The sequence below is a fragment of the Muscardinus avellanarius genome, assembly GCF_963383645.1.
Source record: "Muscardinus avellanarius genome assembly, chromosome: 8".
Taxonomy (NCBI): Eukaryota; Metazoa; Chordata; class Mammalia; order Rodentia; family Gliridae; genus Muscardinus; species Muscardinus avellanarius.
Window position 1 is genome coordinate 80,429,915 of NC_137794.1, and position 15,721 is coordinate 80,445,635.

At 35.7% G+C, this 15,721-nt stretch overlaps 1 protein-coding gene across 1 annotated transcript in view; it reads left to right on the forward strand.

Moving 5' to 3' along the window:
• Nucleotides 1-15,721, forward strand: part of RSPO3 (R-spondin 3) — a gene marked incomplete at both ends in the record, with an annotated part of 80,584 nt that overhangs the window by 20,602 nt on the left and 44,261 nt on the right. Inside the window, 2 exons of the mRNA XM_080699957.1 lie at nt 9,378-9,569; nt 11,552-11,698. Coding sequence (XP_080556083.1) covers nt 9,378-9,569; nt 11,552-11,698 — 339 coding nt within the window. The remainder of the gene's footprint in view (nt 1-9,377; nt 9,570-11,551; nt 11,699-15,721) is intronic.

Below are 15,721 nucleotides of genomic sequence, written 5' to 3' on the forward strand. Positions count from 1 at the left end.
TAGTTTCAAAAAGGCTAAGCAACTGTTGCCTAAATAAGCAATCAGATTTTGAAGTCCTTGACACAAACAATTGATGTCATTTCTCTTTGTATGCTTACTCTCTCACTGTGTCCAGACGTTGAAAATTTTACATTTTTACATGAATACCTGGATGAAGAGATACATGTTGTTAATTCAGCTAGAAAATCTCAGAATTGGGATTTAAAAGCAGATGTTGCACAAATCCAGAGCCAGTGCCACCACCTGGTCCCTGTGCTCCTCTGAGAAGCATGCAGGGCTCATTTCTGAAAGAAGTATCAGTGTAGTGAGCTGTGCACACAAGCACAAAAATGCACTCTGACCACAAAGGTGCATGTGTGTTCCTCTCCTGTTCAATCAGCAAGTTTGTGACTGTAGAAGAAAAATCTCATTTTCTCTGCCCAGAACTTTAGCCGCAACACATGAAACTCGATTTTTTTTTAATGGTATACCGACTATTTGCACATCTTCCCCTGCCTGTTAAAATACCACAAGTCTTCGCCTGCTGTTTGCTTATGCTAAGGCTTCAGCCATCAGATATGCTACTTTAGCGTGCTATGTGGCCGGGAGATCCAAGTTTATTCATAATATAACAAAGCAGAGTTTGTTTTTTAGCACAAACTGAAGTTTGTTTCATTCAAGAATGTGAAGTTAGCAGTTATGGACTCAAACCCATGCAGATTCATTGCCATTAAACTATCACATTTTCTGTTTGTGTTGATTTCTAATTATTTCTCCCCTTAAAAAAAAAAAAAGAGAGAGAGAGGAATGGCTTTCTCAGCCAGACCAGAGCAAATAATGATTCCCACTGTTGGATGAACACTGTTGGAGCTGTCCCTTGAAAAACGCTGTTATTACCACCCACTAACTCATCAACAGGTTTTGGCTCTCTACAGAATCTGGGTCCCCATCACCCCTCTCCACCCCCTCTTGTCCTCTATTCACCTCCTCTTGGGAACATGGCCACTTGGAGTAGGGAAGCTTTCCCTCCCTTAGCAACAGCTGGGGATGCTGATTCAGTACCTTACATTTTAACCCGTGGCAGAGTGCATTAGCTTCGTGATAGGGTTTCTACTTGTGGTTAAGAGGAAAGACTCTTCTTTATCTTTGATCCTGAAAATTCATGTTTTTGTTGCAATATTAGCAGCAGTATCAACTATTGCTGCCTGGCTGGCCACAGGAAAACTAATATGGGTTTCACTACTTCTCAAGAATCAACTTGGAAATTAGACCATGGATTATTAATTTCTTTAATGAATAAAATAACATAATGCTGAAGATTTTTTAAAAGGTTATATTAGAAGTGAAAACCATAGTGTTATTGCTCTAAGTTGTTAATTATTTCAATATGCATTGCCGATGGCAAGAATTTAGAAAAATGCAAGGAAAGATGATATGCACAATTGTAATTTTTAAATGTTTTATCCTTCTTTTGTTCTTATATCTTATATGTTTCATAACTTTATAATTTCTGTTCACCTACCCCACCCCCACACACACTCCAGTAATAGAGCAATGAAAAATTAAAACCCCAAAGCAAACTAAAATTACTGCTGGTGGGAGATGGGAGATGGAAAGGAACAGAGGAGAAATGAAATGTTCCCAAAAGCAAAGAACATGTAGATTGATGCACATTCTCTTCAAAGATCAGAATCTGAATGTAAATTCCCAAGTTTGTTACTAGTTAGAACATTCCCCTCTAATATAAAAATTAATATGAGAACATATTTCCATGGAATACAAGATGCTGGTTTTGTGCCAAGACCCATAAAATTAACAAAAATTAAAGTGAATAACTATCAGGCTACATGTGTTCTTTCCTCTCCTTCTGACACATATTTGCTTAGAAAGAAAGAATTTCAATATACTTAGGCTATTTACTTCCTTTCAGAAGGGTCTTCGGGGACTGGCCTTGCCCTCTTTCTCTGTTCTCTTCTCATATCGTATCACTGCAGCCTCGCAGGTTCCCATTTTGCTGCTTCTCATGCCTAGATCTTTCCTACAGCTGTAAAATCTTTACACTTTTTGGTCTTCTTCCCGCAAGACCCTTTCTTGGGCATTTATGACTCACTCTTCCCCACTTTCCAGGTCTCAAAAAGTCCTCTCTGGCCATTCCATTTAAAAAAGTCTCGAGGTAATCCTTTGCCTTACCCACCTGTTATTTAACAGAAAACACTCATCACAATCTTTCATTATAACTTCTTTGTTTACTTGCTTATTAACTGAGTTACGATGCCACAAACTTGAGGTCTCATTCACCCCTTCATTTTCTCTATCATGTGTAATGTTAGGCACATGGTGGGCTGTCATAAATCAATTTTCACTGAAAACATGGTCTCCATATTGTATTAATATACTGTCTCCTTCCATCTATCATTCATTCCCAGGCCTAATCCTACAGCATGTGGCTGGGCAAAATAGCCCTTGCCAACCACAGTCATATCTAGCTACCAAGTATTCACCATATCGTAGAGTTCAGGAATTCTACAACTGCCATCATTTGCTAGCCATTTTCTTAATACTTTGAGCTGTCTTGATTTTGTTGGAAAGAATAGTTCATTGCTATTTAATATTAGGTTTGTCTTTTTGCTGTGGTTTATTTTAAATTATTTATGGAATACAAATATTAGACTCCCTTTAGTAAATTGTTATTTAGTATAAAAAATAAAGGTTTACCAAGTTCTCAAACCATTTCCATTTAAAACAGTGTGTTTCTCCATATAATAATAATGGTGGGACCCCAAGCAGTCTGCATTCAGTGACTGATGAGGATACTCTTAACTGAGACCATTAGGAATGCTGTGATTTCACTGGTGTAGACACAAACTTTCAAATCAGAGAATGTCTCAGTAAGAAATAAGGTACAGCATATATTATTTTCTTGCTAGAGTTCAATGAACTATCTGCACTCCTGACTTTGAGAAAAGATCAAATAGAATATGAATAAGTGTGTGTCTGCATACATGCATCAACTACACACACACACACATATATACATATATATATACACATATATATGACAACAAATATGGACACACACATATATTTAAATGACACAGGTAAATTTTAATTAATTTAATGATAAAGACATTGGTATATTAAATCATTAAAATCCTAATAAATAATATTTCAAAAACAAAGGCTGAAACAGGAGGATCCAGGATCCAGGTCCACAGCCAGCCTCAGCTACTTAGTGAGGCCCTTTGCAACTCAGTGAGATCCTGATTCAAAATAAAGAATAAAAAATAGGGCTGGGGTGTAGCTCGGAGGTAGAATGCCCCTGGGTTCCATCCCCAGTACTGAAAAAAAAATAACAATATGTATGAACTTGGATATATAAATACGTGGCTCTTCCAACAAGTGACTAATTAGTACACTGGAGTATTAGAATAGGTCTCTGCTCATACAAATAACATAGTTAGGGAAGTTAAAAGAGCCTTTAATCCCAATTAGTAATTATTTTGTATCCAAAAGAGCCTTTGTACACATTTTGCTATTGATACCTAACTTCTTCAAAATATTTAAATGGCTTATGGAGACATAGCAATTATCAGTTCTATTTTGGAAGCTCTCACTTATAAGTAAATTTTAAAAAACATTGATGGTCAATATTTTCTTGTTCAATTCAGCAAGATTTGAAATAGACTGCTAAGTAATTCAAATTTTAACATTAGATTTTTTCTGAAACATATCCGAGCATTCCTTAGGAACCATGAAACATCTCTTAATTTTCAGTGACCGTAACATTACTCTAAACCTGAATATGGTTCTGTAACAATCAAGTCCTGAGATATGGTAGAAATGTGTTATTTTAACATAAGCAAGAAAATATCTCACATTTTCTCTAGGTGACTAGACTGGTAAAGTAAATGACATGTAGAAAGGCTTTCACTATTTCATTTTGAATGATTTATTTCTTAATTAAGAATCTTCAATGTATATGTCATTTTGAACTTGATTATTTTATCAGACGTTCACAAACACAGCCTACTTGAAATCAGTTATCAGAGATAGTTTGTTAATATTTGATGTTTTAATATTGTTATTATTTTTCCAAAACTCTGCTTCTTTTTATGTTTATTGCTATACTTTCAATAATAAAAATTTTCATTGAGAACCTATTTACTAAGTAGTAGCCACCCTGTGTAGAAGCTAGGAATTATAAAGAAATTATCACAGCAATCAAATCCCTGCCCTAAAAAAAAAAAAAGTGCATTCAGTGTGAACAACTATGTAGAGGACCTGAGGAAAGGACGAAGGTAAAAAGAACTTTGACTATGATATTTTGTGGCTCTCTTCTCTCCACCCTTATTCATAAGACCCTTGCATACAAAAGAGCAAGCAATAAATGTTGTGGAAGGAAGAATGCTTTCAGGAGAATCTGTATATTGTTTTATTGCTATTTGGTCAAAAGTAACTTTTATAAAATTTGTGAATTTACTAATTTAATTTTGTGAATTATGAAATCATTAAATTAATTTATTTAGCATTTCCCTTGAATTCAGTTAAATCTAAAGTTAGTAATTTAGGCTTATTAACCTAAAGTTATTAAAATTTACATTCCTGGAAATTCTCTAGCTACAGATAAGTGACCATCAGAGGTAACTAGCAGCATCAAATAATGCATTTCTTTCACATATTAATTTACAAGGGATAGTAGTATATTTACAGTTGAGCTCTAGGAGGGGATTAAGTTAGAAGAACCCTTGGAGCTTGTACTTAAATTATTACAAAAACAGAACTTAGTTTTCAGTACTGACATGGGTTTGATACATCATAAACATCTAAAGATTATATATTTACCAAATTGCCTGGTCCCATTTAAAACTTTGTTTTACATATTTTACCAAAGTTTAATTAATTCTCTTGACAACAGTAAGTTCTTCAGGAACTGTTGATTAGTTATGTATCATAAGTTGAAGGCTATCAAATAGAGACATAGTAGGAAGGCTTGCTTACTTGATAGAGAAACTTAAATCCCCTAACTCAGGAGTGCTGACGATTCTGACACTGCAAATAGATTTTAAGTTGTGTATTCATATATGTTCTTTTTATCTATTTTAACCCCCCAAAGCAAGAAAAGATTGTTTCTTCTATCTTAATTGTAGGGAAAGTCATACTTTTTTTTTTTTTTTTTTTTTTGCGGTACTAGGGATGGAACCCAGGGGCATTCTACCTCTGAACTACACCCCCAGCCCTAATTTTTATTCTTTATTTTTGAAATAGGATCTCACTGAGTTGCAAAGGGCCTCACTAAGTAGCTGAAGCTGGCCTCAAACCACGGTCCTCCTGTCTCAGCCTCTTGAATGCTAGGATTCAAGACTAGCGTGCACCACCACACCTGGCCCATGATTTTACTATGTAAAATCAGAAGCTTCCAACTTAAAGTTCCCTTGAGTTCTGCCATTCTGCCATCTCCTGCCTTTGATACAGACTCAATATTTGTTCATTAGTTTATAGTACATGTTTAAGTCCTAGTTCAGAGTTTTAAAATTAGTACATATGTTAGCTTCTACTTACTTATATATAGCCTAGGCAAGTTACCACAGTTAACTTAGTTTTTCATAAGATGCTTTCTTTAAAAGCATAAGTGGTATAGAAACAAATTATTAATAAATATGCTCATAATACATCTTTTTTCTCTTACCAAATGTTATATTTTGGACTGCTTCCTTTTTCTATAATTTATCTGTGTTCTGAACTTTCAAAATGTCTTCTTTAATTAAATAACCACCACCAGAGACTACCATGTGTATCTCTAACAAACGCACCAAAGTAAGCTCTATCTCTGAAAATTAATGATTTGGTGTCATGTTTTATATTTAGACATCTTTATTTTATGCCCTTTGTCTTGATTCTCCACCTGCAGGTTGTTATTCCTCTGGTAACTACCCTCTTTCTATTTACTGGCAAAAATTAGAAACATACTTCAAATCCCTTTCTTGTTCAGTCCACGTTTAGTCCATCATTGGAGTTGGTTGATTCCACCTCCTAAACATGCTCAGATCATTCATGTCTTCTTCATTACCTTAAACTGCCTCCGCTATATTTCAAGTTACCACCAGCCTTTTACCATAAATACGACCTTAGTTACCCAGTTTCCATGCCCGCCATGATACTAGGGTAATTCACTCACTGGACTGAAGCCCCTATTTCTACACAATAATTTCTTTGGAACATCTCACAAATGGTTCCATAATCTAGACCTACACTGTTCTTCCAATCCTCTTGATATTCCTCACTTCTCCAGTACCCACTCCTTCTGCACCACTTGCAGTCTCCTCCTTTCCAGGTATCTCAGTGTTTCCTCCTCAAACACCACATGGCCATATATGTACTGATTGATAAATGCCAACTCACTATCTAAAATTAAATTCAAACATTTGATACTCTTTGAAATTTCTCCACCACCACCAACTACTGCTTATGTAAAATAATACCAGAAAATATTACTTGAGAAAAGCAATTCAGGAATGCAAAGTGAAGTTATTATTAGAACCAGGGCGGGGGGAGCATGACAAAGTATAATTTTATTTTCTGTCTTAGAATCACAAGATTTTATGGCTCAAAGAGTTGTTACAGTCAATCCAGACCAAAGTTTTTTGTGGTTTCCATATAAAAAGTAAAAGCTCTTGCCTTAAGATGAAGTTTGGGAAATTTGTACCTAGTTGTGTAATACTGACTGTATAATTTGAGTGATCCTTATACAGCATTCAAAAAAGCAGTCACTACAGAATTCAACCATTAAAAAAATAGAACCATAGAATCTGAGCTTTATGGACTCAATTCCTCTTACTTCCACAACCAACATTTAAAGTTTCTTGAAGAAATAAGGTTTTCCATCCTCTCATATCAAAACTTACTACCCATATTAAAAATTCACTGATTAGAAATTCACAAACAGAACTTTTCATTGAACGTGGGGGCAACAGTCTTTCTTGCTTTCTTAAACATATATTTTCAAAAGCATTTGTCTATGTAAACAAAATATTAAAAGAGGGAAAAGATTAATTGTAGCACAATTTATAACATTTCGTCAGTAGAAGAATTAGAAAAAAAAGAAATTGAGCAAAGTATTTTAGCACATCTCATAATTTCAATGGAAAGTGTTCCAATCATGAGATGTATACAGAGCTTTCTCTTGCAAAGAAATTTCCAAATATCCTAAACCCAGTTTTTTTAAATGAAAGTTATCTTAAGGAATGTCAGTGTTTGAGGCTATGAATATGTAAATCATGTTTATATTGCTAATTAACCTACTGAAGGATATATTCTATTTGACAAGAGCTTTAGAATGCACAGAATTACAATTGTGTGTTTTCTGTGAGCAGCTGCATTTCAGAGATAGGGACATCATGACTTGGATCCATCTGCTCCATCTTCATTGAACTTAGTTATGTAGCACACTGAACAGGAAGCACTTTTCTGTTAAGTGAGGTCCACTTTTCCACAGACAATTCTTACAAAACAATGTTTTATGGGCCTTTACCTACACATTCACTACTTGAAATGGCTAGATAGATTCTGAACACATGGAGCTCTCTTGCCCCTTTTCTTTGAGGGTGTTTCCCTGATTCAAGTATGTACACATTCTTTTTGTAAGTCTGCAATGCTGAGTTACTGGCATGAAAAATGACCCTGTTACTTGGAAAGAAGTTTTCACTTACAAGTCCCCCAGGCCCTATAATGTCTAAACCTCCTGTGCCACTTTAATTGACGGCCCCACCCCACAAAAGAGCTTGTACAGGAAAAGCAGACTTCCCTTCCCCCACACATTTCCTCAGTTTATTTACAAAATGTCTTGGAATGAGAATGAACTGTTTGTGGTTCCTGTGGCTGATTCGGGGATGGTTTCATACAGGCAGAGGATACTGGTCAACTGAATGACCTCTCTCATTAACTAATCCATGCACTCCTATGGTAAGACTCTTTAGTCTTATGGGTACCCCTTCTAACTAATCCTATAAGACTTTGTTTTTGTAATAAAAAAGTTAAAATATAATATTACTGTGAAGAAAGATTAATAGGGATGTGGTCTATCACAGATTCCTCTACCAAAATAAAAAGTAAAAAATATGCCAGGATGCCTTTAGACTCCTGTGCATAAACCTTTGGTTCTAAAAGAACATGAATTTCCTTTTGGCATCACGAAAGGACAATAAAGCTATTAGTGTTATTTATTTATTTATTTATTTATTTATTTATTGGTGGTACTGGGGTTCCTGGAAGCCCTTCTACCTCCGGGCTACACTCCCAGACCTATTTTATACTTTTTCATTTTTGGAAACAGGGTCTCTTAAGCCAGCGCGGCTGGCTTCCAACCTTCGTGATCCTCCTGTCTCCGCCTCCCTAGCACGGGGATTACAAGCGTGCGCCACCACACCCAGCTTAATGTTATATTTGAATAGGGAATACATCAGGATAGGAAATCATCCCAAACACCATTTCTGTGAGAGATGCCTCTTGGATACTATTGAATCACATGGAGTTAATAGTCCTAAGAAGATTGAAATAGTGACAATCTCATGTAAACAGGAATCTCTCAAATATTTGTTCATACTTATTCAGAGTTGTTAATGTTGTCTTATGTATGGGTGGCTCTTGGAAACCTAGAAGTTTAACAGTGTTCCTTAGGCTAGAGTAGTTCATTCTCACCAAATAAGCATTCACTTCAGTAGGTGAAAAATAAGGGCACAAAAACTATTGAACATAAATTACCATAAGCACTTCCATATGGAAATCAGGGTAAGAAAAATAACATAGTTTCACTGTTATATAAATTTTAACTGGTAATTATTAAACCCAATTGAGAAAAGCATTTAGGATGCTGAGTAGCTAACATCGTTTTAGAAAAAAAAACTGCATCAAAGCAAAGAGTAAAATTATGCTAATAGATCATAGTTGAACACAGATAGTCCAGAACTTAGTGTTTTTATTCAAGTTATGCCTTCATGTGCATAACTTGAAGAAATTAGAAACATGTGCTTATAATCTACTATATAAATAAAAAAACCAAACTAATGTGTATTAATTTCAATTTGTAAATGAGTACAAAATCGCCAGTCCCAAATTTCCCAAGGTGCTAATTCAATAAGGATATTTTACATATATATTCTATACATTGTTTGAGCCAAATATATTATTTTTAAAATACACAAATTTCATAAACTTTGAAATTAAAGGAAATATCTGTGTTAAAGGGAAATATCAGATTACAAAAAAGATAGGAAAAAATTCCACTTCATTAATATCAAATAAAAATCTAATAAAAGAAATGCATATGCTACCCCCAAATAGCATGTAACTTCTGCATCTATGACTTAACCTTTGTTTTTGTCTTTCTACACTTGTCTCCTCAGTGCATCCTAACGTCAGTCAAGGCTGCCAAGGAGGTTGTGCGACGTGTTCAGATTACAATGGATGTTTGTCATGTAAGCCCAGACTATTTTTTGTTCTGGAAAGAATTGGCATGAAGCAGATAGGAGTGTGTCTCTCTTCGTGTCCAAGTGGATATTACGGAACTCGATATCCAGATATAAATAAGTGTACAAGTAAGTGCCTACACAACATTATATTTTTGTCTCATCTTTGGGGACTTCTCCAGATTAAAATGTCCTCTAATATGTCTGTGATATTCAATTTTAAGTAAATAATATTTACCTGATAATCGGATTAAACCTACTTTTACTTAGCCCTCAGGGCAGGAAAATTTTCACTTCTTTACAAAAAAAATCATTTTTTAAATTGTAAAACAGCTGAGAATATAATTATTACTCATCGTCCCTAAAGAAAAGTACTGCAAGTACCATCCTACTTCCTACTACCATCACAACAGCTAAGTATTTAATAATGTGAAGAATGATTTCAGTTGTTTTGGCTTCCAGAAAGATTTCAGTATAGCATCTGAAACAATTATTTAATTAGTTGGAAACAAATGTTTGAAACTTTTTTATCTTAAATCCTAAAAGTCTGTTCTCCACTCTGAATACCAAATGGCTTTTGAAACTATACATTAGGAAACATTACTCCTGTATCTGAACATCACACATAGTTCTGTCTCTCCCTCTGAAGTCACTGATGACTTCCTCTCTACCATTTTGCATCAGCCTTCCTGACCTCTACCAGACCTTCCACCTCAAGCCTTTGTGATTACTGTTCTCTGCTGGCTCTTCTGGCAGTTTGGAAAGCTGCATGCCTAGGTCTCTCCTTTCATCCAAGATTCTGCTCATATGTCACCTTCTCAGAAAGTCATTCCATGACCATCTGATTCAAAATAATCAGCCTCTTTCCCTTGCAGGCCATCTCACATCTCTGTGCCCACTTTCTCTATTATTGTTGTTGTTTTTCCAGAGCACTTATCACTTTGTAATCAAACTGCCTGGTCTCAAAAACCATCTGCCTCTATGGTTCTTTACTAGTTATATAACCTTTTTGCGCCTCTGTCATATTATCTGTGAAATGAGAATCATAATGGTAACTTACCTAAATTGTTAATTACTTTCATTTTAATTGTTATGGTTATGTCTTCTCCTGGAATATAAGTTGTGTGCATTCAAGACTTTTTATTTCTCTTGCACACTGCTATTCACCAATACCTAGAATAATGCCTGGCACACAGTGGAAAACCCAATATTTGTTGAATGAAAAATTCAAACCCTCAGGGAGAGGACAAGGCAATATCTCAGCATAGTTTATTGATGTTCTGCTGAAATATCTTAATTACATTTAACACAATAGATATTTGGTGTCATAACCATTTTATATATATATATAATATACTATATATTATATATAATTATATATTATATATTATATATAATATACTTTATCTGAAATACCTGAGGCCAGAAGTGCTTCAGATCTTGGAGTCTTTGGGATTTTAGAATATTTGAATAGACTTTACTGGTCAAACATCCTTAACCCAAACATCTGAAATATTTTGAGTATCATACTGGCACTCCAAAACTTTCAAACTTTTATACTTCAGACAATTATTTACTTTAGATGTTTGAAATGGGGATGTTAAAACTGGATGACCAAAATTTTGTTCACAAGGCAATTAGTATAGTGCCTTTTTTTGTTTGTTGCAGTACTGGAGATGGAACCCAGGGGCATTCTACCTCCAAGCTATACCTCCCCACCCCATTTTATTCTTTATTTTGAAACTGGGTCTCACTAATTTTCAAAGGACCTCACTAAGCAGCTGAGGCTGTCCACAAACCGTGATCCTCCAGTCTCAGCCTCCTGAATGCTAGGATTACAAGTGTGCGCCACCACGCCAAGCTAGTATAGTGCTTTTGAAATCAACGACTAATGAACATCAACTAACTGACTGTGGAAAAATACTAGTATAGTGCTTTTGAAATCAACGACTAATGAACATCAACTAACTGACTGTGGAAAAATACTTAATTCAGTTCAGCAAAATAAAATTGAACCCCAGGCGTTCATACAATATTGAATGTGCATGAAAAACTGATCCAACAATCCAGCAATAGTAAATGAGAGCATATTTCACTTTTCTCCTTTTCAGAATGCAAAGCTGACTGTGATACCTGTTTCAACAAAAATTTCTGCACAAAGTGTAAAAGTGGATTTTACTTACACCTTGGAAAGTGCCTTGACAATTGCCCAGAAGGGTTGGAAGCCAACAACCACACAATGGAGTGCGTCAGTATTGGTGAGGAGGACATCTGAGCTCTAGAGTGGATGGGGAACACATCAGATGGTAGTGTCAGTCTTCCTGGAAGTTCTTCCCAAGGTCCAGTTTTCTGAGAACCTGAAGGGACTATCTCTAAAGAGGCTCTCTTTCTAGCCATCTTTACAAAGATACTATCTTCAAGGTGTTCCCATAGCATTACCCAGCAGTACCACAGTACAATTCAACACCCAGTGCGTGCTGCTTTGTTTCCAGGACTGTGGATAGTTGTTTCAACTATTCTGACCATTATACGTTTCTTTTGTATCATTACTTAATGAAGTTTTACTTAAAATGAATGTGTCTGTGTGTGTACCTAATTTCCACCTTAGGGTGAGAATTTCACAAAACACCTAGGTCTAATCTCAACCAGTAACCAATTTTTTTTCACCACTGACGGGGGTGGGGAGGCTTGATAAAGCCCATTAATGCTACAGTGTTCTGCTTGCACAGATATTCAGGGGAAAAAAAAAAACCAGAGAGGATCTTGGACTTACTCAAACTGACAGAAAGAGACAGTCCCAGGTCTGATTAATTGCAGGCTGAGTTTCTTGGAGGGGAGGTCCCTGAGACAAGTTGTTTGTCTAAATAACAGATCACTGTCAGGCTGTATTTTCCTTTTTCTAAATGTTGCACAGCTACTAGAGCTGAGTTTGATGAACACTTGGGGAGCAGATGCTAAGCCAAATGGGAAAACAGCATATGAAAGCTCAAAATCCCCTGGGCAAGAACTGCAGGAACCTTTGATGCTGCGCTGAGGTTGGCATGAGCACACAGCACCCTCTTGATTCAGTACAAGATAGTCTCCAGAACAGCCTCGGGCCCTGAGGTACAAACCCATTAGAATCCATGTGTTGGAGTAAGAACTATAAGGTGGTGGTTTAACCATTTTTGGTCCACCACAAAACGTCTATTTCTGAACAACGTTTTTGGTAGGATGAAACAAGATATTTTAAAAACTTTAGAAGCATCTGGAACATGACAATCTTGAATCAGTTCACGGCTCTTTTTGGTTAAGACATTTCTTCTATAGTCAAAATACAACTTAGGAAGAGGGTGAATGATACATGACAGTACATCCAGTTGATCTCTTTATGGTCCTGAGGGCAGATGATTAGAGATAGTTAAGTTCCAAATAGTGTGTGTGTGTGGGCGGGGGGGGGGGGGATGGGGAACGCTTTGGAGGAATGTTCAAGGACAGAAATTCAAGGTAGATGGCTCAAAGTTTGTGGGATTTCTTAATCCAGATAAAAGGATACATTTCTAAAGGTTCTTAGTTGTTGATGTAGCATTCGGTCTTTAAAGGCTCTTTATACTAAATGCGTTATTGCTTTTCAATCAGGGTCAGCAATTAACATTTGGCACAGCTGGGTTAGCCTTTAGAGCTTTTTGGTTTTAAACTACTAGTAGCACTAAAACTATGAAAAGCTTAAGATGTTTACATATTTTAAAATAGGCATGAGCATTCTGAAGGCCATTTACTAAATTTGGTTCATTTGGCAGGTGCAGGTGACCTAGGACATGGCAATAGAATAAATCAATGGCTTTTGTTCAGGGCTGGCTCTTATTGCTTGCTCCATGGGGCTGTCTCCTATCATGCAGTCTGTGCTTCTCCAGGATTTCATGAACGATGCTGACCTGCTTCACTATGCAAAGGAATATTAAACGTATTCCTTTAAGGACTATGAAAACTAGGCATAAGCATGAAAACCAGGACCCAGAGACCTGAAATGCTAACCCAAGAACATATTGTAAGCTATAGGTGCTCTAATAAGTACTTTAGCTTCCCACTGGTTACCTTAAAGAATGTGTCTTTCCCTTTGTTAAAACCTATACTACATCTTTGGCTTCCTACCTCCCTAGATTTAGAATGGAGTAAAAAGGTAATTAGAGAAAAATACTGCTGTAATATAAATATGAAATGAAAGATATAGCACCACATGCATATACCCCCAACATCTTCTAAGAAGACATATTCTTTCCGTGTTGTACTCCAGCTTCTTTGCTTCCTTCCTTCACTTTCATTCTATCATCCTCATTGCTTCTCTTGGGGAAGTAGATTTATTCACAGTCACAGAGGAAAGATGTCCCACTCCAAACACTGAGTAGCAAAGCACACATCCTTGCTATGTTTTCTGTGGAACCATGCAGCTGGTCAACAAGAATTAGAGCAAAAAGTAATGGTATTATAAGGCAATACTGGTAGGACATCCAATACAATTTCTCTCCCTGTTGCAGAACCCCTTGTACTATGTCTCAGACTGATGGTCAAATACAGCATAACCATTGACTGGGGAGGGAGCTCACCAATGTTTTTGAGGCATTTGCTTCAGTAGTGAATAGCTAAATATTTCCAATGTTAAGATTCTTCTTCATACAGAAGAAGCACAGGAGCTAAGTAGTTCTGCCTTTTCTTAATTGTTTCTTAACTAAGTAGAAACCCAGTTCTACATTATTCATTTAATGACCTGAATAGAATGTGTTTTGTTGTCTTTAGAATTTTCTCCAAAGTTTCTATTTCTTCTGAAAATCTTATTTGTATGCTAACATTATAGGTTTATTCTAGAGTATTGAATAGAAAAACTTCTCTTCTTCTTCTGTTTTTATAACTATCTAGTATTATTGACAGTAAAAACTATCAAATCCCATTTGTTTTATTATATTTCATCTTCCAATTGCATTAATTAAAACTCCCATTATTTCACTTTTTTGTGCTTTTATTGGTGCATTATAGTCTCACATCATAATGTAAATCATGTTGACAATGACCTGCATGCCGTGCTCTTGGTGCTCCCCCTCTCCATTTCCCTCCCTCCAATATGGAGTACACAGATTGACAATGGTATAAATTCACATGTATGCACATAGTCTATGATAGTATTTTATTAATGAACCTAAGTCTTCCCTTACCCTTACTCTTATATCTCCTCATTGGCTCCCCTGAGGTTTCTCATCATCTGGAGTCTCTCTTGTATTCCAATTATTCCCTATCTTGCACATATTAAAGAAAATATATGATCCTTCACTCTCTGTGATTGGCTGATCTCACTTACAATAATGTTCTCCAGGTCCTTCCATTTTCTTTCAAATGATATAATTTTATTTTTCTTTTTTGATGAATAGAATTCCCACTGGTTACCTTAACGAATGTGTCTTTCCCTTTGTTAAAACCTACACTACATCTTTGGTTTCCTACCTACCTAGATTTAGAATGGAGTAAAAAGGTAATTAGAGAAAAATACTGATGAAATATAAATATATTGGCCATTTGTATCTCCTCTTTTGTGAAATATCTATTCAATTCAGCTGCACATATTTTGATTGGGTTGTTTCTCTATAAAGTGTTTTAAGTTCTTTGTATAGTCTAGATATTAGACCTCTGTAAAGGGGATGGCTGGTAAAGATTTCCCATTCGGTAGGGTTTCTCTTTCGACTCTTGATTTCTTTCATGAGCAAAAACTTTTTAGTTTGATGCCGTCCACTTAATTATTTTTGTTTTAACTTCCTGAGCTTTGAGGGTCTTGTTGAGGACGTTTCTACCTGTTCTTATATGTTGTAGTGTTGAAACTATGCCCTCCTCTATGACCTTCATAAAGTTTACTTTTAGAACCATTCCTCTTTTTATTATAGATCAATACTTTACCTCTACTGTAATTTTTTTCTGATTTTCTAAAGGTTAACTATCCCTTGTCTTTACCATGTTTGCTATTATGAAAGTCCACACAGTTCTGGCCACTAACACATTAGAATTACTTTTTCTAATTTTGTCCTTGAATTCTGTCATTAATTGAATAAGGGACAAAATCAAAATTCACAAAATTCAATTTTCATTTTTATTGGCTTTCTTTAAGGCATTTTTATTCCTATGTACTAAAGATTCACTACTTTTCAATAGTAAATTTTGAGACGGGATGCTGGGAGATAAGATTTATAACAAATGAAATTATAATATTATTAAATAATGTGGTTGCTTTATTCTTTAACCAAAATTATAGTGGCATAACT